Genomic DNA, 26531 nt, shown 5'->3' on the forward strand with positions numbered 1-26531 from the left:
CATTTTATGAACGGTCTTGCATTGGATTAGATTCCACCAGAGGGCGAAACCATGGGTATCACAACACTACCTCCGGAGATCGTCCAGGCTATTATATCGTTCCTTGACCTTGATAACATCAAGGCTCTCCGTTTAGGCAGCCGAGACCTAGCCGCGATAACCCTTGGCCCACGTTTCTTAGGCTTCATTCGCGAGCCTACTCTGGATGTATCCTTGAATAGCCTTCGTTCGCTTCATGCTCTGGCATGTAACTCCGTGCTGCGCGGAAGAGTTCATAATTTGACTCTACTATCTACAGTGTTTGACTGTTCCGAGCAAGAAAGAAAGCTAAAAGAGGGCATATACTGGGCTGACGAATCAGAAGATGAATTTTCTGAGCCAGTACGGAAGGAGTACTCCCAAGAGGAACTTTCATTGTTCCAGTCTCAAGTGGACTGGGTGAAAGAACAGGAGAAGAATCGCCAAGAAGAGTCCGTGGATGAGATGACCAGTCTTCTTCAGTCAATTTTCACCAGATTCGGTCATTTAGAAGCCATCATACTAGATGCTGTGATAATGAAGGGACACGGTTTAAAGGACCCTTATGGCTCACGCCCTCTATGGGTCCCGCTCTGCGCCCGAGCCTCCACTGTATTCAACATGATTCTGACATCCATAGTATGCAGTGGAGTTTCTGTTAAGGATCTCAATGTGCATCAAAAAAATCCCAGATGCAATGTTTTGATCAATGATATTTCCTCTTTTACCTCATCCCTTCATCCAGAGCGACGAGAATCACTCTTTGGGAACTTCTGTGGGAACCTGCAGTCCTTAGAAATGGCCTTAGATCTTGATTTCAACAAAATTCTTGAAAATACAGGACGCGGCATTGATTCCTTTGACACGACCGAGCAAGCTTTTCACGAAGGCTGCGGACCCATTATAGGGAACCTGTGGAAAAAGCCCCATGAGCCGATAATAGCTAGCTGGACACTGGGGTTAACATCAATCCTCCAGTCCTTGAGAAATCTTCGCAAGTTGCATCTAGGCTACTTCTTTCGGTCAAGCGGCTCTCTAAGTCTCTATAGTGGGATCTTCCGAAATATCTTTTGCAACGTTGAGCTTCCGCTTCTTGAAGAGTGCTTTCTCAGTGGATTTTACCCATCCGAGGAGTCACTACTCTCATTTCTGCAGAAACAGCCCAATCTGAGAGACCTCACGCTCGATTTTATAACCATTACTGGTGGCTCTTGGACACCGGTGTTTTCGTGCTTGACCAACGCTCCATTCCACTTAGAGGGCCTACATCTCATAAACCTTTATGAGATCTGTCTACGGAAAGTGGTGAGAAGAGACGACGACTCAGACTCTGAGAGACAGACAGAGAGAGAGAGCGTCGAGTACAATGAAGATAAGGACAGTCACAGTAAAAGAGATGAGACAGGTGAAGAGTATGAATACTCTCAACATGGGGAACAAATCAATCTTTTTCCCTTATGGGATACGACTACACGTCCCTCCAGCGGCAGAGGGTACTTTGCCCATGCTAGAAGTTTTAATCAAGAGGATCTGAAAAAGGGACTCAAATTCCACCCAGGTACTACGAGACCTTCTGTAGGCTCTAATGGGTCATGGAAGTGGCGCAGACATGTGCCAGCTGGCAGAGAAAGCTTAACTGCAAGAGGCCGAGCAACTGGTCGGGGTAGGGGTAGAGGTAGGGGTAGGGGCCGATTCATGAGCTAATTTTATTGCATACCAAGATGCTATACAAGGTAGCTAAATGAGAACCATATTTCAAATTACATAAGATTCATTATCAATTTTTTGAGCTTCTGATTTGATCAGGGATTTCCTGCATGGTTCGGCATTCGGCAGGTTCGCAATCGCGTATCGGGATGAGGCGCAGGTGCGGGGAACACAGAAATCATAAATATTTTCATAACAAAACTCAGCTTCCTAGTATCTCAGAGTAATACCTCTTCCTTTCTTGTCATGGCGCAAACTAAATTTGAATTTCCTGTACCAGCAGGAACGCAAACTACGCAGATTCGCATCATCGACTCTACAACTAGAATCGGAAACTTGGCGCTAAGCTTCCTTATGAAGCCCCCAATGGACGGCATGGATAACATGCCTCTCATGCCTGCTTGGTCGTTTTTAATTGAGCACCCTTCAGGTAAAAATGCCTTGTTCGATCTAGGCGTACCAATTGACTGGCATTCTTTTTCCCCTACGGTGGTGAATGCTCTGGAGAATCATGGGTGGGATATTCGAGTTGAAAAGGAGGTTATAGACATATTGTCAAACGACGGAGTCCGAGCAAACCAGATCACTAGCATAATTTGGAGGTTAGACCACTCTCTATTTCCCTGTTCACCTCGCTTACATACCTCAGTCACTGGCATTGGGATCATATTGGGGATGTTTCAAGATTTCCCCCCAGCACAGAAATTGTGGTTGGTCCTGGCTTCAAAGAGGCATTTTTGCCTGGATACCCCAGTAAAGCCGATTCTCCTGTCAAAGAGGAGTACTTCAAGTTGGTCTTGTAGCTCTCTCATATTATGACCAGTATACTAATCGCAACTAGGGGACGAACTTTACGGGAGATTACGTTCGACAAAACCAGCATCCAGATTGGCCGTTTCAGAGGCTTTGACTTCTTTGGCGATGGATCTTTCTATATTTTGGATACCCCGGGGCACGCCGTAGGCCATCTCGGTGGTCTTGCACGGACAACGCTAGATCCCGATACATTTATATTTATGGGCGGTGATCTGTGTCATCACGGCGGCGAGATAAGACCGTCCAGAAGACTTCGCATCCCTGCGAATGTTGACATTCCTTCAATACAATTCACACTCCCATGCCCAGGTCTGACTCTCGAGAAATTGCAGCTCCAGCGGAACAGAGCCATCGATCAGCCTTTCTTCGAACCTTCGATGGGAATAGATATCCCGCAGGCTTCCGAGACTATCTCTAAGGCACAGGATGCAGATCAGGATGAAAATATCTGGTTTATTTATGCTCATGATCCGAGCTTACATAGCCTTGTTGACCTTTTCCCCCTTTATGCTAATGATTGGAAAGCCAGAAATTGGAGAAAGAAGACCCTGTGGACTTTCTTGCAAGATTTTGAGGGCGCTTTAAAGGAATAATGCTGTTGCCAGCTCTCCGGGAATGGGGATAGATGTATCTTGCCTGCGTATTTAACCAAACATGAAGTACTCTCCAATGGTCCTCTTTTCACTGATTATTTCCTTGCATTGTTTCCAAAGTTGCGACCTGTACAATGGATACATATAATTTCCAGATCAATCAGCTGCTGATGTCGAGTTTCTTCTAGGAACGACTCGTAGGGTGTAAAGGCAGGAACATAATGTTCCAATCCAGGAAGAGGAACAGCAATTATATGGTGGATTAGTTTGTAACATTTCCTATTTCCATAGAGTGGCAATTATTGGCGAAATTTCCCTGTAAATCGATTGGTTCCTCTTTCGACCCATTTCCTGCCTCAGGAATGAAAGCACATGCTAATCCTTCCTGATTGGCATTCCCCTGTCATGTGACTGTCCCTGACCCAGGCCTGTTGGCCACCGCGGGGAGTTGGTCGTTCCCTGCTCGGAGGAAATGTTTTCTGAATACTTGGCGCCCTTCTCAAAATATTTGTCGTGCTTCACGATGTTGTCTGGTACATCAGTGTCAATTATTTGACTCCGCGACCATGTCGGTCACCATTCCCTTGCGGACCTTCGATAACACAACGGGTCCCGCTCACGCGGACAAACTTCGACATTCTATCTGCTCAACCTCCGCTACTCGAACCGGTCGAATCCCCCTTGAGCAGCAGGACACTAAGGAAGACTGTATATGTGATATCCGAAGTGACAATGCAGAAAGAGGTCACTTTTCCGAAGCTGAAAAGTACGGTGACGCCTCACAGTTGGTTGTCGACTCATGCGAACATCCCCTCTTTCCGCCATTACCATCGTACGGCACTCCGACTGCCGCTAGCCATTTACGTTTCTTAGCGATTCGAATCGTTTCGTTCTTCCTTTCGGTGGGATTCCTGACGGTTATCTTCATCGGCGCACTCCTATCTACCCTCGGTTCGGGAATCCTCAACGTGTGCGCCCGCCTCAAAGGCCGACGGCCTACATCGGAAAGAACATTTAGAGAGGAAGAACAGACTCGCCGACTTGCCAGAGCTGAGGCCGATCGAAAATGGCATATTCGCCAACAGAAAAAGCACGTGGATGAAGAACAGGGCTCGGACGAGTGTCCGCCACAGGAAGGCGGCAAGGATCCCATAGTATCCGACGTTGCTTACTACGCTCGCCGGGTTGGCCTGGATGTCGAGACCTTCCGAGTCCAAACTGAAGACGGTTTCATCATCACATTATGGCATGTCTATAATCCACAGGAGTATGCAACTCTTCCGGCAGAGCAACGACGCGAACGGGGATCCACTGTTTTCAGTGACTCAAAGAAGCCTTATTCATCCAGGGTTCATTCGAAGCGTCGTTACCCAGTGCTTCTCATTCACGGTTTGCTACAGAGCGCAGGTACCTACTGTACCAATGACGACGACAGTCTTGCATTCTATCTCTGCAAAGCAGGATATGATGTATGGCTGGGCAATAACCGTTGCGGTTTGCACCCAGAGCACACCACTCTAGCACCTTCTGACCCTCGCATGTGGTCTTGGGATATTCGACATCTAGGCTCACTTGATCTTACCGCCCTGACATCTCGCGTGCTGTACGAGACCGGCTTCGAGAAGCTGGGCCTAGTGTGTCACTCACAAGGTACAACTGAAACCTTTGTGGCATTGGCTAAAGAACATCGCCCTGAACTTGGAGACCGCATTTCAGTCTTCTGCGCTCTTGCTCCAGCAGCGTACGCAGGGCCACTGGTGAGCAAGCCTTATTTCCGATTCATGCGTATACTTTCCCCGGACATGTTTCGACTCTTCTTTGGTGTGCATGCTTTCATTCCCATTATGATGACTTTCCAACGGTATTCTCATCCGAAGATATATGGAACCCTTGCATATTGGGTCTTTTCATTTTTATTCGGTTGGTCTGACGCCCGCTGGGAGCGCGACCTACGACATCGCATGTTCCAATTCGCCCCCGTGTATGTCAGTGCGGAGTCCATGCGGTGGTGGCTTGGCAGCGAGAGTTTTGCCAAGCACAAGTGTATTTTATCAACTCAGGAGCAGACGCTCTCTGAAAACAAAACCAAAGACCAATTCCTGCAAGATACCGATCGGGAACATGGCGATGACCCTGGAGATCCTTGTCTAGCTTCCTCGGAGGACAATGCTTGGTTTGGCCCCGGGACACCACCTTTTGCACTTTGGGTCGGAGGCTCGGATGCATTAGTGGATGGACGTCGGCTTCTTGAGCGTTTCGAGAAAGGGCATGAGCCTCATGTGCGAGTCGTGCACTCCAAGATCATTGAGGAGTATGAGCATCTCGATGTCTTGTGGGCGATTGATGCCGTCGAGCAGGTCGGCAAGGAAGTCCGCCAGGTTATCTGGCAAACTATGCCAGAGGATGCACGGAGTATATGTCGTGTTCCATTTGGAGTCAGCCCCAACCCGCTCGACGATTAATTGATTCTCGACCTAATATAACGGCTGCCTTGTAAATAATTATATTACTAGATCAAAATGATACCAACGAGTTCTGTCAACATGTTTAAAATTGTCCCATCTAGATAGCACGAACTGGAATCTAGTATTTTGTTTAAGGTCACCAGTCTTTGTGCTGCCAAGGGCTAGACAATAATCAGCTAACATTTTCCATTTGGAATAGGTTGGGAACAAAGTCGAAAACATCCGGTGGATCACCCGCTAGAGCTATGCGCATAGGGGTGCATTAGCATCGTTTCCACAGCGCCTTAAACAACTTATCCCCACCGCAACCAAGGCTTTTCTACAGTGCAATAGCAGTATTGATTGATGGGGTCGACAGAGGAGAATATGCATATTCCAATCCCGCAACGCACTCCGCGCCGATCACCAACCAATACCTTGAAACGGAAAATCAGTTTAGTGCCTGCAACGAGGAACTCTATCCCAGATCTTATTTCTCTTGTGTTAGCCAAGTTGTGATCCATTCAGGTCCAAAAATGCAGGCCTTCGCCTAAGCACTCCATCGATGCTGGATAACGTAGTGGCCAGCTCCAACTCTCGATGCCTCCAGGCAACACAGAGAGTCCCATATGGTTTAGGAAATGGCGGCGAAGGATATCCCGAGATGCAGCTAATTGAGTGTAAGGTCAATGTTCGGACAATAGAGAGGTAAACTTCGCACACTCATTCAGATTTTGGGAGACTCGAGGCACGTTCATTGCGTGTTCGGTGACGATGACGGCAAAGTGAGCGTTCAGCCTCCACCTGCTGCCTGTTACTGCTTGTCCCAGTACGCGAATTAGACACGATCTATGTTTTCGCTTTCTGGATTCCACGTCACTGTTGTTCATATCCTTCCGTTGTCTTCGATTTTGCCATCAACACTTCGTGCTGCGAGACTTCTTGAGTTACTCATATCTTGCACTTTTCTTTATCACATCGATCGGCATACAATGGTGTAAAACAATTTGCGAGACGCGAAAAATATTTCCAGCAGGTGACTCCCAGCACGCCGGACTGCGCACTGTTTTTCTCCTACCCTGGATTCAGTCTCATCTTGTCCAAACAGACACGAACTAGTTGAGACAACCCTTCTCGCTATTTTAAGCCTTTTGCATCCTTGCCGAGTGAACTCGTATTATCCTAGCTTCAAGCTATTCTCTTGCTCCTGGACCTCCTTCTGTTGTTCTGTGCTCTTCAAGCTACACGCGTTTATATCTCGCATGTTGGTTGTTGAACTTCGACTTAAGTCATTCGCATCCCGCCAATCCTGTTGCATGCTTGATGAGCTGACTCGAACTGTTGAATTCCTTGAATCCTCAGCACATTGATCATATTGATCCTGTGTCTCATTCCCTTGTGTTTCTTTTGCTGTTCTAGGAAATCCAGTCCCATCTCAGCAATCAGCTGTCAGATACTGTACCGGGAGCTTAGCTCCTCAACACTCATCGCTGGATCCAGGTACTGCGCACAATTGCCCAGCCAATTACCAAGTTATTCTGAATACTCCGCAAGAAAAAAATGGCGACCCAGTTCACGGTTTTCGGTCGACTGCCCCCCGAGCTTCGTATCTTGATCTGGGAACTTTGTATCCCATCCCGAGTGGTCGAGTTAAACCGGCCTGTCTGGCCAGACATGGAGGTTTCATGCGACCTTGTTTGGGCATCACGTCACAATGTTTTGCGACCCACCATTGCTTATGTCTGCATTGAGGCCAGACAGGTCGCGGAACAACGAGTCATCCACTTCGGGCTCGAGGACCTGAACCAGGAGAGAAGACGTGGTCCGTTCTATTTCCGGCCATACCGGGACCTTGTCGTGCTGTACAATACTCCAGGCGCGCCTCTCAACGAATGGCGTCAAAACCGCGATCACCCATTCTCTTCCTTTCGCCTAGTTGACCAGTGGGCCGTGGATGTCGCCATCTACTCTCCCATGGTCAACCCCTGGCCACGCTGCACAGACTTTGGCCTTCGCCACGGAGCCCGCTTTGCTCCTCGGACTGAATGGATTGACCCGCTTTTCGTTCTGCAGGTCATCCCCATCCACCTGAGCAAAACAGACGCGATTAAGTCCAGACTCTTCGGTGATTTCGGCGACGAGCCCATCCAGCTGGTTGACCCTCTAGATAGTGAACGACTTGCACGGTTCCGGGAACTGGTGGGGAACGCACGACGGCCTCAGGCACAGGTTGCCTTCGATTTCTTCACGCAGTATACAGGAACCGGAGGAAAAACCAACACTTTGATTGCCTCGGTGCATGCCTGGACGCGAGACGGACTGAGTCGTGAGATCTGGCGGGCCTGGAAGCAGGCCCAGGAGGTCGACTTTGAGGGCATTTCACGGCCCGAGAACATCTGGCTGGGGCCCAGTGAAGACTTTGACATGCTGGATGAGGACACATTCCGGGGCCTAAGCGACGCCCCCCTTGGGGGAATTGATCTCACGTTGTTTGGTCCGAACGAGATGCATCCCTGGGTGCAGGAGCTCCTCGTAACACTCCCTTCGTTCACCCCGCGTATCATGTTTCGTTGGTGCGGTGGTCAGTGCTGGGAGGGAAGTGGTGAAGACGTGATACTGCCGGTGTAAGTAGAGGGAAGCGCAGCGGCGTGGGTGGGCGGTGAGGTAGGAAAGGGAAGGAAGTCACGAGATTTGAGCAGGTGATCCGGTCGCCTTAGGGATCTGTGATTGATGTAGTAGTGAAGATTAGCAAGATTCATGAACTGATCAGATATGATCAAGCCTCATCTCACCTTCCACCGAGGAGTGCGATATCCTCTCTTTGCTGCGCTACGAACTTCAAGTAGCCTTGGCCGGGCCGGTGGAGCGCACTAAGGCCCCAACCCCACACTTTCACGATCCCATCCCCCAGATTTTCCACTGTGGGACCCGGACAAGACAGCCGAACTCCACCCACTGCGTTTGAAAGCCTGAAGACACCACCAAACAGTGGAATATCTCTGCGACTGAAGCTGGAGATCCCGATATCAGGACGGCACGAGTAACTCCCTGTTGCAACTCTGAATTTATGCTTGTCGGACCACCCGCACAAGATTCAGGGGAAACAACCTATCGACCGACCGAATCGTTTGCATTCACGATAGGGGGCGGGCTTACGAGACGCTTAGACACGCTCATCATAGTGTCATAATGGGCATTTCCCTGGGCTGTGCTGCGTCGTCAAGGTGACTCTTCTTTGGCTGGTAGCCAATCACCCGGTGGAGAGTGTTGCAACAGGCATGTGGAGGGGGTCATCCTAGTCGTCTCCTCATCCCTGATCGTCTCCTCGTCTCGCCCATCAGCCCATACTTGCTGCTTTCCCTCCACTGCCGTGTTTCGTTCATTGCATTCAAGCATCGCATGATTTGTGAGGGAAGTGACATGACTCTCGCATTGTAGCTGAACGTGTAGCCCGAGTTCCTCGTGCAGAATCAGGTCACTCGATCAGCCCCAGCATCGCCAGGTCGAGCCAACCTGAAACTCTGATAATGTTGCCACAAATGCAGGGATGCCCCGGATGTCTTGAATGTCACTCCCGCCACAGTCAAACCCCGCATTTGGCTGTCAGATGATTGCCAGTATATAAGGTCAAGGGGGGGTCTGGTACTCTCCCTTCTTCGTCGTCACTCTCCCCTCCAAACCCAAGATTCCATCCATCATCATCACAAATTATCACGAATCTGTGAGAATACAAGCCTTTTATCAACTATCCATCTATCTATACCCTCCACGATGTCTGCACCCGTTGGACCTATCCTCCAGCAGCTGGCGACTCTCCCGGCGCGTTCGCGTCAGGGCTTGAATAACCTACGTCAGAGACTCTTCCAACAGGGTAAGTTTTTCGTTGTCCATGCTCCATCAACAGATTCAGTTATGCTAACAGGACGACTACAATAGAAGCCAAGCCTAAAAAGGAGGGCCAGTTTCTCCGTACTTCTCTCAACGTCCACCGTCCTGTCTGGCTGACCGCCGGTGGTGGTGTCTACACTAGCCTGGCGGCCGTCTATCTGACGATGCGATACCTAAAGCGTGTCAGGTAAATGGACGGAGGGGATCTTTTTATCCTTTCACCTTGATCGCAACACTATTGGACAACCGATGCTCTATTCACAACACACATTATCCTTTCTCTCCCCATTTTGGACACCTGCCTCAGTGCATGTGGCTTTCCTCTCGAACCCCCCCCCCGTACTGGTTATGGATTTGGACGCGATGGAGGAATGCTTATGCAGGATTCTTTCTTTTGTTAAAGACGTTCGGTCGTCACTTTATCTTATCGCCATAGACTGGCAAAGACAGACCCGGAGTTTTTAGGGCTACTTTTACCCTGACATTACACGACACAATGTGATTACTGTAAACCGCCATGATGGCTCTTGTTATTAAATCGTCAGTCCTTTCCACTTTATGTAGTCTACGGCTCTCTCTCGGTAAACCAGTCATGGAAGCCCTAGTTGCTGGCTTTTATGTGTCTGCCAGATAGAGATACGCATGATTCTGTAAATTAACACCTTCAACCGATCGGAGAGCTTGAAAACCAGTCTCCATGAAGAGATCGCATGCGTGGGAGAACCCCTAGGGAGATTCTTTGAAGGACAGCATGCCACTTTGAGCGCCCCTCGACGATTCGAGTATTTGCAGGACCGAATTAGGCATCGATCACCATCAAGAAAAGGCATCCCAGTGTGCAGACTTCAACAGACTCACCTCTTTGTCGATGCTATTATGCGTTGTCCAATTCTCTACTGGACTTTAGGAGTCATGAAAGGAGCCAGAGACTTCTCATATAAGTGTGCATTCGAATGCCGAGTCGAGGGGTCCTGAATGGCCTCGCCTGTGCCAGTGCCCAACCCTCCGCCCACTAACCGCCCCCCAATTCTGAAAGAAATGCGGTGCAGAGCCCGGCCCCCATCAGCTCCGGACTAGGCAGCCCCTCCAACCAAAACGACAGACGACCTATCATAACCCAGCTCTTACTCAGGGCCTCGTCACTGCCCTTCGGAGATGATCTCATGATTCGACGGTTCTCCACTGGCTGGCTCATTGACGGCTCCAGTGGTAACCCGGATGCGCTAGGGGCTTGGCAACCCCCGCTGGCGAGCGATGAAGGTGGGCCGCCTTTGTTTTTGGTGGAAAGAACCATAATAAATGAACGATCAAAAATGGTGCTTTTCGTAGCTTCTCCGAGGTACAAGGGTTGAGGCCACTCATAGAATACCGGATTTCAAATCTTGGAGGTGACTTGGAGAAGGAAAGGAGTTGCAGACTGGGTCTGAGCGGGTGCGGGGCTAGATCTCCCGCCCGTTGATGTGGGGTTGCGCTGACATTGTACAAGTTGTTACCAACCTGTTGTGCCATTTGTCTTGGTAGTTAGCTTGACGGTCAAAACAAGTCAAATATGGGCCATCCAGAGGCATTTCGGATCTTGTCGCAGCATAATACTTGAATTGGCTAAGCCGAAAGCACCTCAAAAAAGCACATGAAAAGCAGCCCAATGCCCCTGATATTCTTCCCTGTCTTTGGTCATGTTTTAGGAATTTATGAAGACTTTTAAATCTCCATGACAATGTTCTGGGCATGGAAAAGAATCCAGATTACCAGCCCTCTCCCGAGATAAACCGTGTCCTTGACGTGGTACAGATCATGAACATCTACACAGGCTGTTCAGACGGTTTCTATTTTGTGTGACTCCTGCAGATGCGAATTCGACAGGATAATAAAGGAATACTTATGTAAAGTCGGTCAATTGATGTTATGCTACGGTGTTCCTATCCTTAGACCGAAGTTTAGATAAGATAGACGTTTGTGCCGACAGCATTAATATCAGCCACTCTGATTAAAAGCCTCATACGCATTGCGCAATTGTAGAAGTGGAGCTTCTCTCTTTTTAAACAGAAATTCAAAGTCTCAACTTCAACAACAACATCCTAAACAGGTTACATCCCAATCTCAAGATTTTTGCGACCGCTATTCATGCAGCATGCCGCATATACCTCGCATAGGCGACGAAGATGTTGGCGTTCCACAGCTTAAAGAAGTTTAAGGTACCCCATTTACAAGCTAGATATCCTTGGCTACGGTCATTTCGTTATGCAATCATTGTGGATAAGTGGACCTCGACGTTCAAAGCTAGCCACCCCAAAGGTCCCCCGATTATGAGGCCCGAATCTTCTCGAATTCCAGATGCCTGCTGCACTTGCATGAATCTCTTAATCACGTTTTTGCAAAATCCATGTAGCTCATCTCTTTGACTGGGTAAATACCTTTTCTTGTTTCCGTCGTTAACAAGTTGCCGTTTTCAACTTACCGCTGAACCAAAGCCTTACCTCCGATAATTCCGTGCGGAGACACGGAATAGAGACACGGAATAGACGGCACGCCTTGTCTAAATTTAACTTGCCTACTGTGGTGTCAAGCTTCGCTACGACCCCGCCGATCTTACGACCTACCTTTCTTGCTCATCTCTATCCCAGTGAGTCGCATCCATAAGGGTCAGTGACCCGTGGACAAAGTGTGACAGCCAATGGTTGCCCTCTTTTCATTCAACCTAATCCCCTCAAGCTATCCTTGATTGCGGATATAACGGCTTTTCCTTCCAAAAGAGGTGTTGTATTTTCCCATTAGCTCCAGCCGGCTTCAGCGTTGACTGTTCATTGTGCCTTCTTCTCGTGGAGCTAGTTCAAATCCGATGCATCCCCTCGCGCGGAGAACGAGAAATGATGCGGGTGACGAAACATCGAGACAATCTCCCCTCGTCCTTCCAGAGGGCTGTCGCGAGAGTTCCACTCTCACCTACAGTACATGGCCGAATTGTGGATACTGAATTTCTTTGGTTCCGGGGTGGCTGCAAGGCCCATTTCTTGGCCCTGAAGCTTAGCGTCGACGTTGTACCTCCAAGTCTTCCGGCACTATTTGCGGTAACTACATATTCATTTTTCTCTGGACTCAAGCGAAGATCCCTTGTCGAACAAATTTGGAATGAGATTGTAGATTTAAGTGTAGCAGCATTTGAGTGAGTTTCCTCATCCTTCGGCTAAAGTTTTACGATCCGACCCCGAACTCGAAAGATTTAGCTGCATAGGTGGCGGCTTCCGTGGTCCTCGGTGGGTCGGTCTTAGAGGCTCTTGATATTGAGTATCCCCTCACAGCCCCATTTTTCTATCCATACCATTGGAGGAAACTGAAGCCATAACAAGAAGTGCCAGCTAAACTGGAAATTTTATTGAATGTGGACTCGACTCTTGCGGATTCCCGGCTCACCCAGAATCAGTTTAATTCGAGGTGAATCAAGGTTCCTTGATTTCAAGGAGGAAGAAGAATGCATTTCGACGGATCCGCAAAGATTTTCAGGCAACCGAGTTCCCGAATTCCATTCAAGTCTTTCGGGATCTACCTGCTGCTACCAACCCACAGTGTTGTACGGCAGCTGGGATACTATTTTTACAGGTTGACGAGTACGAGTGGGGAAATAATGCAAGGTCGAACCATCCTATCCCCATTTTATACTTTTTCTCCGCCGAGACCATCGAATTTCTCTGTCCGGAGCTTTCTTGCGCTCCTGTTGGCGAATCAAGGTGGTGGCTGATCCGTCAGTGTTCTCTACCCCTACCTCCAAGGCCTCCTGATGAGGGGAACATGGATCGATCTCTCCCAAAAAGCCCTCATGTACTATTTCCGGTGAGGGGAAGACATGATGCAAGCAGCCATATGGGATCCCGCATGTTGTAATAACACCTAGCAGCATATCTATAAAAGGCTTATGATGACCCCTGACTTGAACTATCGGGTTTCTGTATGAGTGCCTGCCTATAAGAGACCGAAGAGGCCTTTCTGGAAACTCAAACGTGGATCCTGTGACATATTATCCATAATGAAGTTCCAATCTACTTCCAGGGTGCTGGCAATTCTCCCAATCCTACTCCCGCTCATAAATGCCGCGCCGGCTCGCAGGGCTGATGCCTCGACGAACAATCCTGGCCTGAGAGGCTCCGAAGCATTGGTCGGGTACTCGTCTACTGAGAAGATCGCCACTGGGTCAGCACCAGATATCAAGTATTCCCTCCTGCCGGGGCAGAAAAATGACCCAGACATTGGAACATACTTGGACTTCGAGAATGTTGAGAACCCTCAGCCGATTCGAGGTACCACCGGCTCTGATGACCCTGGTCCACGTTAGTCCACGCTTCAATCCTCGATAGATAATTTTTACTAACTTGTTTTCAGGCAATTACTACTATGACCGTATCAACAGTGACAAGCTGGCACCCCCCGGCACTGACAATGGCCAAACAATCAATGCGCAGTGGCCTCTTGGTAAGTTCTTCATTGCGTTAAATTAATATATTTACTCATTATTCGTCCTAGGCCTGAGCCATAACCGGTAATACTCAACTCTGAATATTAACTTTAATTCAAGCTAATTTCAACTTCATCAAGACTGGGAATCGACAATGCTGGCTGGGCTCGTCAAGAGAACACGGTAGTGATGCCAGATGCTACGGAGATGGCCGGTGTGGACATGCGACTGGAACCTGGAGCCTATCGGGAGCTTCATTGGCATGTTGCTTCTGAGTGGTCTATTATCCTGAACGGTTCATGCCGCATTCAGGTAATACTTCATCTCAGGATCTACCTTTCGGGGATCACTAACACGAGACTAGGCTGTTAACGAGAACGGAGAAACTTTCGTTGACGACTTGACTGCGGGAGATATATGGTTCTTTCCACCGTAAGTTTCTAACATAAAACTAACGATTGGGACTCAAATTGAATTTCTTTAGTGGCATTCCTCATTCTATCCAAGCGCTCGATGTAGGCGTTGAATTTCTACTCGTGTTTGACCAAGGTGACTTCGACGAAGATAATACTTTCCTTGCCACCGAAGTCTTCCTTCACAGTCCGGTACATACAGGTCACAAAGCTTCTAGTTGATTCAGTGCACGAAGGTTAATGTTTCTGTAGAAAGAAGTTCTAGCAAAGAACCTTGGGGTCACTGTCTCGGCCTTCGACGACATCCCAGATGATGAGCTGTATATCTTCAAGGGAACTGCAGCCCCGGCCAATATTGAGGAGCAGAACGTTACAACATCCTCGGGCGTTATTCCTCGAACTCAAAGCTACTCTTACCATGCCTCGGAACAGCCCGCCCACGAGGTCGCGGGCGGATCGGTCAAGATTGTGGACCCCCTCACATTCCCGGTCGCCAGTAACTTCTCATCGGCGATTGTGACAGTAAATCCGGGAGGAATGCGAGAAATTCATTGGCATCCATCGAGCGATGAGTGGACATTCTTCGTCAAGGGACAAGGTCGCGCAACGCTCTTCACTGCTCCTAACACGGCAAACACCTTTGATTACCGAGCTGGTGACATCGCTTATTTCCCAAAGTCCAACAGCCACTACATCGAAAACACTGGTGACGAAGAATTAATGTTTGTGGAGGTACTACAAGCTCCGGAGTTCACAGGTATGTTTGCTGTATCCTTCGTTGAAATATTCCGGTTAATGTCAGTCTAGATATGGCCCTTGGCCAATGGATTGCCTCTACGCCAAGGCAAATCGTAAAAGACACCTTGAACCTGAGTGACAGCACTCTGAGTCAGCTGAAGACAGAAAAGCAGTATATTGTTGCCGGCTCTACGAGCGACTGATTCTTAGGGGCTGTTTTGAGAGATTTTCCTTCTGTAACGTTCATCATGTTTGAGCAACTTCCCTCGATTGAGATACCACAGCTAGCTCAGATCTAGTAATATGACCCTCAACTTTCTTTTGTTTGATTTAATGCATGTTTCTAATGCCTATCTGCTCTGATAGTATGTTCATTCAAACTCATGCCGGAAACGTATGGACCCGCAACAGGACTGATAAGTGATGACAATATTGACCACATCGCCAGCTCATCGGCCTGCAAGACCCGGAGATCCCTTTCTGAATTCAAATTCGGCCTTTACGCACTCGGCCTTCTATTCCCTTCTTCGTGGCTAAAACCAAATTTGTCATCAATAAGATACAACTTGAATAACTGATCCCTTAAAGAAGCTTTCCAACAACTCCACACCTCCCATTACCTCTAGCACAATTTGAAGGCCACAGACATTACCTGCTATATCAAACCTTGTATGGTGGCGGCAAATCTCCAGAGTGATCCGTCTCCTCGCTACTCAGACTCACATCTGAGTTCATAGGAGTGACATCTTGTCCAGGGGGCGGTATTTGAGACATGGAGTCTGAATGCGGGGCAAGTGGAGCCATTGACTCTAGGGATAGGCTTGCAACATGTTGAAGAACATTTGCAGAAAGGTTCTAGCAAAAATTAGAATCCCTCGAAGCACAATTACTTAAAGGGAAAACTCACCGCCGTTTTGGACTCATCCTTCTTGATAGCGATAGGCTCCTTGTTTCCCATTTTCTTGATCAACTGGCCCCTTTTCCAGTATCCGTTCTTTAGTATCATTCCCTTGAATTCACAGCGATCAATCCAACACTCCTCCACCTCGCAGTCATCTAAGTTAGACCTCGATATTTGGGTATGAGAGACCGTCGAACGAGTCACCGTACTGCGTCTGAGGGTACTTGCATCTTGTACAGTAGATACTTCCACTGTACTACGTTTCACGCTGGACCGATCACGGATAACACTTTCAAAAAATTCGCTACGACTAGCCAAAGAAACTTCGTGCAGGTGTGACTTCTTTCCAGTTGATCGACTTGCAGAGCGTACATGGGTTAGGACACAGTCAGTAAAGTCGCTGCGCTTCACCCTAGAATTGTTTATCGCACAGTTGCTCAAGTTACACCGGGTAACAGTGTTGCGGTCGCCTACTGTAGTTGTCCCGTTTTCCGGCTTTGGCAGGTTTTGAACCGTGATGTTCTTCATAGGGCTTTGCGAGGCCTTTAGAAAGAGAAAAATATCTTCGAGTGTGAATGAACGGGCTGTGCAAAGAGATGTACTTTGTATGTCGAGCTCCGCCGCCTGGCCTGCTGTGCTGTTCCCAGCAGTGGAAGGGATAATTTGAGAGTTGCGGCTTCTTCTGTTTGTCAATCTTGGGATTTAACAAGATCCTTGCCAGGAGCTTCTCGAGGGTAACAGATGTCACAAAAGCCAAGCTTTCTCAATAGCTCTGCACATTTTCCGATTATAAAGAACCTGGGTTCCATCTGACCGGGTCGTCAAAAATTGCTGCCTAGCCCCTCCCGCCCCAGCGCTAAGTCTACAGATCATATGGCTTAGATCTCCCAATTCCATAGACAGCACATCAACTTACAGCTAATCATGATGTAGGGCGAGGCTGAAGGATAGGGTGATTTGACTGACTTTGGATAATAGGGATGCCCTCATCGTTTTCTTTTGGAGTGGCGCCGGCTCAGAGTAGTTAGTAAAGATTTGTGGTGGTGGCTGTGTGCGGATGTCAACTCTTCCCCTTTTTCAACATCACAGCTTTGTTTTCTTCGTCAAACAAGGCTCATGCAATCCGTGCAATACTTGCTCATAGCCTACTTTCTTTGATTCAGGCTCTTGTTGGCCAAGGAATCATGTCGCTTCTTGCGCTTCCAAACGAGCTAGTACAACAAGTTGTCGCCAATATAGTTTCGCAAAGATATTTGAGCAATCTTGCCTGCAGCAGTCGCTTTTTTTACGAGACCTTCAACAACCAGTTATATGAAAATGAGATATGCCGCGATGGTGCCCATAGGGTTCTACTCTTTGCATCTCAGATGGGGCATGCTCGAACCATACAAAGACTTTTAAACATTAGCGCCCAAAGCCCCGAGTCGCCAAAAATGCGACTTCATCCAAATAGCCTCAAGAAACATCTCTGGACTCCACTCTTTTGGTCGGCAATTCGGGGAGATGAAGATGTAGCAAGGCTGCTCCTGGATATTGAAGGAATTGACGTAAACGTGACTTGTGATGGGCGAGCTCCCCTATCCATTGCTGCCGAGCAGGGCTTTGTTGGAGTTGTCCAGCTACTTCTAGAGGCAGGTGCAGATCCAAATACCAAGGATTATTCTGGGCGGACGCCGCTGCATTGGGCCGGATCGCCCCAGCTCACTGGCGAATCTCGTGATATATTTCAGCGTAACTCGTTTATGGCACATGCACTTCACTCTGAAGCCAATGTGTATTGCCCATTGAAGGTTTATTTTGAGAGTGATATCATTGGTTTGGATGCTTGGGCCGAGGGAGAAAGATTATCAAGGAACAACACGGAGTCTCGAGGTCTGGGTGGAATTTGGGAGCCTTCCATCCTTCGGAGTGTGAATGCTTCTCTGTGGGCCTCTGGAGAGAACTACGAAGCAATATTGCAACTCCTTCTGCAGTATGATTTTGATTTTGGCGCTGTGGACTCAAAGGGTCGATCAGTTTTAAGCTGGGCAGTGACATGTGGATACGAGACTCTGGTGGCGCTTCTTCTCGACAACGGTGCACCTCTTCAGAATTTGAAATTCCCATCACAGGCCCCTCTAACATGTGCGGCTAAAAATGGAAATATGCGTTTGGTTGAGCTCTTCTTGAATCGTGGTGCTATTCTGGAAACACATCAGGCTTCCGAATTCGTTGAATCGGCATTGTCTGGAGCCGCGGAGAAAGGACATCGCGATATTGTACAGCTCCTTCTTCTGCACACTTCTGAGCGAGAACCATTATGGAAGGATGATGGATGGGCTCCGCTCATGCGAGCAGCAAGAGCGGGCCAAATAGATATTGTTGAACTATTGCTGTCCGTACATGCAGAAAGATGGCCAGGTCAATCTCTTGGCTCCAAGGTTCTGTTTGAGGCCGCTAAGCAGGGACAAACAGAGGCAATTCGACTACTTGTTGAAGAAGGAGCAAAAGTCAATTCCCATTCCAGATTTCATGATTTAATGACTCCGCTCCACCTGGCAGCAATGAATATGCATGTCGATACAGTCAAATACATCCTTGAGACAGGTCAAGTTGATGTGAACGCCCTTGACAGATACGGGTGGACAGCCTTAGACTGGGCGAGGAACGGCCAAATTCAAGCCGCAAAATACATTAAGGATACAAGAATCCAGGAGATTTTGGTTCGCCACGGTGCAATCCTATCATCTTTATCGAAATCAGAAATTCACAACCCGCCTCATCATTTTCGCAAAACATTTTCGGAGTGTACTTGGTCAGGACATCTTGTTGTTCCGTTCTCATTCAGGTGCGACTGGGAGTCTATTACCCAAGGTAAGAAGATGCGAGATTTAGCGCATGAAATAGACACGGACTCAATGGGGTATACAGCGGATTTCAAAGAGCAGTTCAAGGGCTGGTCCTATCAGAGACCACCAACAGGTCTGTAATGCTAGCTACAGTTATTTCGTGCCATGATGGTACGAAAATGTAATCAGATGCTTAAGCACAATTACCAATTATGAGAAGCGATATTTTACAGGCACTTTGCCCTTCCGATAACAGTTTACTTGCCCCACGCTATATTTCTTACTGTACAATAATGCCTACCAATGTATCTATTGTCAAAGTCAATAAAAAATGAGACATCGGACTTATGATTGGCTCGCAAGGGAGGTGGTAGCAATTTCGTTACTGCCACTGGGTACGGCATGCAGGCTTTCCCCAACAAGCAATTAGCGCACACAGTCCGAGCAATGAGCTTTAATCATTCGCGCAAAATGGCAAATTTGGTCATTATCTGATCTCCAACACCTCTGCTACATCAAGACAGTCGAGATGGCTTCTTTGAGAGCGATTCATGTCCGCACAGAAGATAAAAGAAGTAGTACTGGGGTCAAAGAGCTCGATAGTATTTCTGAACAAGATGGCTCCACTTCATTCGAGCATGTTAATTCCACGGATATTACGTTCTCTCAGACGTGATTGAACAACATTAGCCCTTTCCCTCAATTTATCCAGAATTTGCCCATTTGTCGACTCCCGAATTTGGTCCGGCCAACGAACAAAGGCCTTTTCCACAACAGACCATGCATGTGTAACTGCTGGACATTCTTGTCGGTATTGTAACTCATTAAGCAAGAATACTAGTGGGCGAAACTGCTGATAGCCTTTTAGAAGCCAAGCCCATTGGCGAGACTGAGGCTCCGCTTCCAAACGTGTTGAAGTATCAACAATGTCTATCGCTTCAAGGAAGAGTTGATCCTGAATGCTTTGTTGGTGATCACGATGATACTCTTCTCCCTCGATATTGAGAGGTATTGTGTCCGCACTATATAGTTCAAACCACATTTCCATTACCAGCACATGGGCAACGTGCCGGATGAACCACTGGATTGGGTTCAAATTATCGGTGCAATATCGGAGATGAACATCTTGAAGTCGAATCTCACATTCCTTAATTAATTTTCTCCTTTCATCAATTTTGATATTGATATTGAGTTTTTGCCTTGTCCTTGCGATTTCGTATCTGACAAGGGGAAATGTTTGTTCAGTCCAGCCGCAGCGAGGGATTGGAGGCATAAAAGAATCAAGATCGAAATCAGAGTCGTTGATATTCAGTGGCATATCAGGTTTAGGAGGCCTGTCCAGCTCATCATCTTGTCCAAGGTCTTTTGCAGCACGGTGATCGAGATACCAAAGCTGCCACCAGAGTCTCTTCAGCATCTCTTTTTCAAAAATTGAGGAATCAGACTTGGTAAATATCGTAGAGCGTCTGGCTATACCGGTGAGTTTCCAAGAGACGCTTGTCTCGCCTGACAATCGAATAACTGACAAGAACAGGACGAGTGCCTGTAGTGCCAACAGATCTTCATTCTTTCTGAGTAAGATTGCCTGTGTAAGGGCCTCCTCGGTAGATAAACGATAGATTTCGACGGCCGTCTCTTGTTTTAGGCCGAATAGAGCATAGACTTCATTCTCTGGCATACATGTAATGCTGGAGAAATAAATCGCATGGACAAGGGCCCGTTCGCTTTCATGCAGAGAGCTTGCGCGAAATGTTGATTGTTGAACGATTTTTTCTACTACAGGACGATGTAGAATCTTCACAACCGGGTCCACCCTCTCGCAAAAATATCTCCAGCTTGTCTGCGTTTGTTTTCCAACATGGCGGTCACTCCACCGGAGCGCCTTTGGCAGATGGCTCGAAGCGTGACCAGAGACTCGCGAGTTCGATACAAGGTTTTTGAGGGCATTAAGGACTTCCTGTGTTTGCTTTTTCGCAGGCCGCGCGCATTTTCTGACCGATTCTGGGTATGTGCATGTCAGTGCCCACCGGCTACAGTTGGTACATGGAGATTGGCGGTCACATCGGACTTTGCGTGTCCGACAACCAACACACGCTTTGAGTTTAATGATCTGTGGTGTCATGCTCGCGGGAGTGAGGTTTGAAATATTTGACATACTGGTCACAGTTGGATGTAGAATAGAGAGCTTGGCGTGGTGATCTCGGGATTCTCGGTCTCGGTTTTCTTGACGGTGACGATTGATCACCAGAGAATACGAGGTGGGCGGGGTCAGTCTTAGCCAGTCTCTCGTCTTCGCATTTCTCGGGACTCAGGGCCGTAAATCGATTTTATTGGTAGATGGAAGTCTGTAGACGGGCAACAATAATCTCACATCAAGCATATATATTGTCAATCATTGCGGGCTTGAATTCCCATCTGAAGCAACAAACAGATGCTACCAAGTTTGAATTTTTCATTTCTCATATAGAAAGTCAAGATGTTTTCCACGTATCAATCTGGTCTCTACTGCATTCTTGGTATGTATCAACACTGTATTTCCCTCTTGCCAGGGCTGACTGACCCTCATTAGGCCTTCTTATCCAAATAGCAACAGCTCAGGTTATTTATCAAGACCTGCCCCTCGTTCCGGGCTATTTAAAAGCACATGGGATAGTTATGGGGTTGGTCTTCACCGTTTGCATGCCTCTTGGAGTTGTCATGATTCGCATTCTGAGAAATAAGAGAGCAGTTTGGTTTCATGCGGCATGGCAGCTTTTCAGTTGGGTATTGATGATTTCGGGGCTTGCTTCTGGCATTCGAGTCGGAAAAATCCTAGATCGTGTATGTTTTGGCCCTCTTACCCCAGGTTTTTCGTCTTTGGCTCATTGTGCGTTTAGCTGCACAACAACACCCACACAATTTTGGGAACTGTTGTAGTTGTTTTGCTCCTCCTACAACCATTTATTGGATTGGCGCAGCACTTTCGTTTTCGCAAGACACAGACAAAAGGAAAATGGAATTATATCCATATTTGGTATGGTCGGCTGTTGATTATATTGGGTATCATAAATGGGGGATTGGGGTTGAAACTGGCAGCGAACACAACGGGAGGGGAATTTGCCTATGGGCTTATTGGAGGTATCTTTGGGATAGGACTTATTGTAGTGGCTGCTTTGACTGAGACAGGTAAGCTACCTCGGCAGAGGGAATCAAAAGCGCCCTCAAATACCGCCATGGAAGAAATGACCAGGTAGTTGAGATTGTGCTTAGTACGAATTGGGTTGATTTAAACCAGTCAATTCTAGTTTCCAACCACGCGTGTATTGCATACCAGAATTCAAATTTTCAATTTCACACATTCATCTAGAGAAGATAATATCTTTCAGGGGGAATTCTACTGGGGAGCACTCATTTGAGGCAAGCTCATATGGTTGCCGATCGTGTCACAAGCGCGGCTAGCGGCTAGAATAATTATACCAAGATTGACTAGATAGGGCCGAGCAACAAGTGTCAGTGGTCTTTGAATGTGCTTAGAAATTTGCATACAATATATTCTGATCGTAAGATATACTAATGTCTCGTATGGATGCGAATTTCATTGAATAATGAGCAACTGATTGTAGTCAGAAGAAAGCAACCGACGCCTAAAAATAGTACATCGCTTTCCCGTCGGTTCAAGCCTAATCAGAAACTGGGCAAAGATCATAATAGCCATTGGAGTTATTACCCCACCATGACGGGAAGGCATGGGCAGGGCCTCCAGCGCCGAACACTGCAAAAGACAGAATGAACAGCACGGTCAGACTACCTCCATCAAAAGCACCAGTGATCAAGTATGAATAATCCTTGAAAATTTTGGGGCGGTAGTTGCGGAGATAGTACTGGACATAGAAACCAGCTATGAGCCAGCTGAAAATAACGCAAGTCTGGCTCTGATTATAAGGGATATAGCCAGCATACTGAATGAACTGCGGCATGTTGATCTCCGCAACATCTAGCCCGCGGATTTTGGGAAAGAACTACATTCGAGGTTAGCCATTGTATCCATTGGGGAGATTGAGGTTGCATACTTGATAGAAAAAACGATGGGCGACAACAGCCGCACCCCCGATGGCAATGCCAATAGGCACCATTGCATACTGGGCGCCAGCCTTGTAGAGATAAGAAGCCAGGGCCCAGGAGGTTGCATTGGTATTGTAGGCCTGCAGCGTGGCACCACTCCAGGAATTACTACCGTTGCCGGAGACGAGAACTTCCTTGTTGTTTTTTACAATTGAGATCATCACAGCGTAGTTGATAAACCCGCCAAGCATAGTGCCCCAGATCTGGGTTAGGAACATGACGCGTGGTGGGATTTTAACTAGTATCACTTGTTAGAGTTTTCTAGAGAATTCAGGACACTAGGACTTACGATATTCGCCCATCTTCAGATCGTTCGAGAGATTGACTGCATTTGAGATGACGTTGTGAGACCAAGCCGCAAAATACATATTGCCAACTGGTCGTCCAGGGATCATCAGACCACCCAGCATTTTTGACAGATTGTTCGTAGCAATGCCATTTCCATATCGAGAATACAGTATGGTGCTCTATGATAGGTCAGTACAATTCTCCCGGGTGCCAAATTTTTAAAATAAAATACTCACAAAGGGCGAAATGATGATTCCAACAACCAGGGATACGATATATGCCCAGGCCGGGAGCGAAATATCCTCTTTCAAGACCACGATAAGTCCCAGGACGAAGCTCACGACCAGCACTGCCGCATACCAATACCATGGCGCTTCTTTGTAGTGTTTTGCCATATGCTCGTGATGTCTGTCATCATACCGACCTTCCCTGGCTTTCTTGAACGTGCTCCAGATGTCCTTGCCCCAGAACAGGATACAGTGGACAATGAGGGCGCCGATCTTGAATATGGTCAGCTGACGTGTATGCCATAGAATTTTGGTTGACTTGGTACTTACGGCAGCATTCGCCATGAACATGGCAAATGCAAAGCTTCCGCTCAACTTGGGTATTCCGTATTTGAGCAGGGCAGACTCATCAAGCACCCCATCGACAAAGACCTCATCGACGGGGTAAGTCGTTCCATTGCTCATGAGAAGTTTAGTTGACATAAATGGAAGCGATCTCGAATTCCATCCATTTCCGTAGTAAATACCGAGCATAGCAATAAAGCAAATAAGGAACCCGATAGCCTGGTGGACTTGGAGCGAAAGGGGAAGCGCGGTTTGGAAAGAGGTGATCTGTTCGGATCAGTTTCCTAATTCGTCTATTACATAAAGCGTGGCATATTCTCTTACATATTGCCAGTCGAAAGAGAGACTGAACAAGCCCAGACCCTCATTGTTGGAGGCTCCGCCAAAGAGATTAGTAAGAACAGCAGCCTTACTACCAGTGGCCTTCATCGAAGCGAGACACTACCGCGTCCGAGATTAATGGGCTGATCCAGAGTATTGAATAAGTGATACTTGGTGATCACTTACCGGAATTGAGACCGAGTTGAGCCAGACAAAAATGTAGGCAGGAAATATTTCGTAGAGAGTCATACCTGTGAAAGAATACCAGAAGTATCTCAGTGGCTTTGAATTCTTCAGGTCTTGCCAGTGGAGTCCTTGGAGGACTTTGACAGTAGGCAAAGTACTCCAGTAGACGGCATCGACGTGCCAGACCGCGATCGGGCGCATGATTCCACAGATTCCGTAGCCGAACAGGCCAATGGAAATTGTACTCAAGATGACAGTGGCGGGGCTCAGTGACATGTTGTAAAATAAGATCTGCGCGGAAAATACTTCTGAGGCGACAGAGGCATTTGATGCTGCGGTGGCGGTAATGGAGCAGACTGCATGTTCCTTCAATGTCCATGGCCCATTATTGAGGAATTTGAGGATGCTTATGTGTAAAGGGAGCTTGCCCTGACCCCCCCCGAGCCCGCCATCTTGCCTCGAAATTGTCCCCGCGGGGGAGGAAGTTGGCCCAGGCTTTGCCCAGAAAGTAAGAGATGAGCACGATGAAAGTTCCCTGGATGGTAATGGCGGTCGGTTTGAACTATGCATCAATCGGTCAGCTCACGAATCCCATGGGTCGGGGCAGATCATGACCCACCATGTAGATCTGATACATGACGGCCTGGAAGCAGGCGAGACCCGAGGCGAGAATGAGACTCCGGAATGTCAAAGCCGCATCCCCATCATCCCGCATAGGGAGCAAATAGTTTGCCGCCGCCGTGCCATCGACAATGATCACATCGTCACTGTTCCGATCCTCCTCATTCGAGCCCGAGCCCGAGCCCAAGGAGGTCGTGGTAGCGTGGTGATTATCTTTGGCCGTGACATTGATCGTTGTCTTCTCATCGAACACATCGTGGCCGGAGACAGATACGACTCCCTCCACCAACGAGTCGGAGCGAATGGCCGACATGTTGGGTGTGTATTGTGTCTCCGGGTCAAATGGAAGAAGTCAAGGTTGAGGTGTCACAGAGAGGGAAGTGCCCTGGTGTCGTCCATCGGCCATGCAGGGCCTTTTAAGAACCACGCGGAGCACGCCACGAGCAAATCTTTTTCGGACAAAGACCAGACTTGATACCATCATGGCCCAATCTGAGCCAGATTGAGCGACATTGGCGTTTTTTCTCGCCGGAAACGCAACTCAAGCCAAGATAGCCGACCCTTGGAGTACGACAGCGTCTTTTCCATTTTGGTGCTAGTGATACTACCCAACAATGCCACAACTGAACGTTATGTATCTCCTCATGTCTTCGAAACGGACGGGTGGCTGGTGCTATCAGTTGATGTCGGGTCACAGAAGCTTGCACCTTGGCGCAACGGACATTGGACCATTCCACTAGTCCGATAGCCACGGGCTGAACACGGGCATGCTTGGTCGCGTGGCGAGAACACAATTGGACGAATTGCCATTGATGTAGCTTATCGCGCCATCTCATTAGCTGCCAGAAACCACGATTTAACGCTAAAGTCGACACTCCACGATGTTGAGGGGCGAACACACGCGCGTCAGTCTCAATCCGGTCAAGACCAGCCACAAGCTACCGAAGCCGTCTCTCCTCCACCCGCCTGAAAAACACACTTGCAATGGAGGGAGATCAGGAGGGAACGGCGAGACCTGGCGAGTCATGCTCGAGAAGATAACAAGCCCGGGAGAAGATCGAAAAATTCAGCTACCCGGGATATCCGCCAACAAAGACAGCAGGTATCTAGATCGATGCCCAGACAGGCCGGGGAAGTCTAGGGAAGCCCGACGGCTTCTCCGCGCCACAAGACTTAATGAGACATGGCCCACGACAGTGAGCAAAGCGATCTATATAATAGGCCCACCGCCCTACCTCATCGCGAGCTCGCCCCAGGGTGTGCATACCCGAGATGCGGGCCAGGGCCATTTCGCCATCTCTCCCCACTATGATCACGACGGTCGCTACAGCAATACTCCGGGATGTCGGAAGGGTTCAAAGTTATGGTAGGTTCTCTGTACATCATACATCATCCACTGGAAAGGGCAAAGGGTCAAGATTGGGACATAACCAACGCCAAGCTTTCGCCTATCTGTGGGCTGACGCGCACATACCTCCCCCGTCAAGACAAGTGGAGTCGAGATACAAGGATACACAGGGATGCAAACAGTTGAAGGATTCGAAGGAATCGAAGGAATCAAAGGAATCAGGAACGCGGGGTAGAGAATAGTGAGTGGTGCAGGGCGGAAAAACTCGGGGGTCGCGTATCGCGTATCACGACAATATTTC

General features: G+C 48.1%; 9 protein-coding genes across 9 annotated transcripts; 7 read left to right on the forward strand and 2 right to left on the reverse strand.

Annotated features, from left to right (window-relative positions):
- Positions 1–51: 51 nt before the first annotated feature.
- On the forward strand, positions 52–925 carry N7462_000724 (uncharacterized protein; the record flags this gene model as incomplete). The annotated part of the gene is made up of 2 exons (XM_057072450.1): positions 52–657; positions 860–925. The coding sequence occupies 2 exons, from the start codon at positions 52–54 to the stop codon at positions 923–925; spliced, it is 672 nt and encodes a 223-aa protein (XP_056938980.1).
- Positions 926–3700: 2775 nt separating this feature from the next.
- On the forward strand, positions 3701–5596 carry N7462_000725 (putative ab-hydrolase associated lipase; the record flags this gene model as incomplete). The annotated part of the gene is made up of 1 exon (XM_057072451.1): positions 3701–5596. One exon carries the CDS (start codon positions 3701–3703, stop codon positions 5594–5596), a length of 1896 nt encoding a protein of 631 aa, XP_056938981.1.
- Positions 5597–7138: 1542 nt separating this feature from the next.
- N7462_000726 (2EXR domain-containing protein) lies at positions 7139–8206 on the forward strand (the record flags this gene model as incomplete). Its single annotated transcript, XM_057072452.1, has 1 exon — positions 7139–8206. The coding sequence occupies one exon, from the start codon at positions 7139–7141 to the stop codon at positions 8204–8206; it is 1068 nt and encodes a 355-aa protein (XP_056938982.1).
- A 1143-nt stretch (positions 8207–9349) lies between these two features.
- Positions 9350–9657, forward strand: N7462_000727 (uncharacterized protein; the record flags this gene model as incomplete). Its single annotated transcript, XM_057072453.1, has 2 exons — positions 9350–9449; positions 9515–9657. 2 exons carry the CDS (start codon positions 9350–9352, stop codon positions 9655–9657), a joined length of 243 nt encoding a protein of 80 aa, XP_056938983.1.
- A 3830-nt stretch (positions 9658–13487) lies between these two features.
- Positions 13488–15267, forward strand: N7462_000728 (putative oxalate decarboxylase; the record flags this gene model as incomplete). Its single annotated transcript, XM_057072454.1, has 8 exons — positions 13488–13788; positions 13841–13930; positions 13982–13997; positions 14054–14225; positions 14278–14345; positions 14398–14518; positions 14579–15083; positions 15134–15267. The coding sequence occupies 8 exons, from the start codon at positions 13488–13490 to the stop codon at positions 15265–15267; spliced, it is 1407 nt and encodes a 468-aa protein (XP_056938984.1).
- A 457-nt stretch (positions 15268–15724) lies between these two features.
- N7462_000729 (uncharacterized protein) lies at positions 15725–16022 on the reverse strand (the record flags this gene model as incomplete). Its single annotated transcript, XM_057072455.1, has 2 exons — positions 15725–15919; positions 15972–16022. 2 exons carry the CDS (start codon positions 16020–16022, stop codon positions 15725–15727), a joined length of 246 nt encoding a protein of 81 aa, XP_056938985.1.
- Positions 16023–17398: 1376 nt separating this feature from the next.
- On the forward strand, positions 17399–18934 carry N7462_000730 (ankyrin repeat domain-containing protein; the record flags this gene model as incomplete). Its single annotated transcript, XM_057072456.1, has 1 exon — positions 17399–18934. One exon carries the CDS (start codon positions 17399–17401, stop codon positions 18932–18934), a length of 1536 nt encoding a protein of 511 aa, XP_056938986.1.
- A 1717-nt stretch (positions 18935–20651) lies between these two features.
- N7462_000731 (uncharacterized protein) lies at positions 20652–20893 on the forward strand (the record flags this gene model as incomplete). The annotated part of the gene is made up of 2 exons (XM_057072457.1): positions 20652–20754; positions 20814–20893. The coding sequence occupies 2 exons, from the start codon at positions 20652–20654 to the stop codon at positions 20891–20893; spliced, it is 183 nt and encodes a 60-aa protein (XP_056938987.1).
- A 1559-nt stretch (positions 20894–22452) lies between these two features.
- Positions 22453–25195, reverse strand: N7462_000732 (OPT family oligopeptide transporter; the record flags this gene model as incomplete). Its single annotated transcript, XM_057072458.1, has 9 exons — positions 22453–22791; positions 22843–23132; positions 23184–23361; positions 23419–23682; positions 23740–24021; positions 24079–24195; positions 24262–24667; positions 24696–24823; positions 24881–25195. The coding sequence occupies 9 exons, from the start codon at positions 25193–25195 to the stop codon at positions 22453–22455; spliced, it is 2319 nt and encodes a 772-aa protein (XP_056938988.1).
- Between the last annotated feature and the right edge of the window lie 1336 nt (positions 25196–26531).

Source organism: Penicillium macrosclerotiorum, assembly GCF_028827735.1.
Source record: "Penicillium macrosclerotiorum strain IBT 26536 chromosome Unknown utg000001l_segment0_segment0, whole genome shotgun sequence".
Taxonomy (NCBI): domain Eukaryota; kingdom Fungi; phylum Ascomycota; class Eurotiomycetes; order Eurotiales; family Aspergillaceae; genus Penicillium; species Penicillium macrosclerotiorum.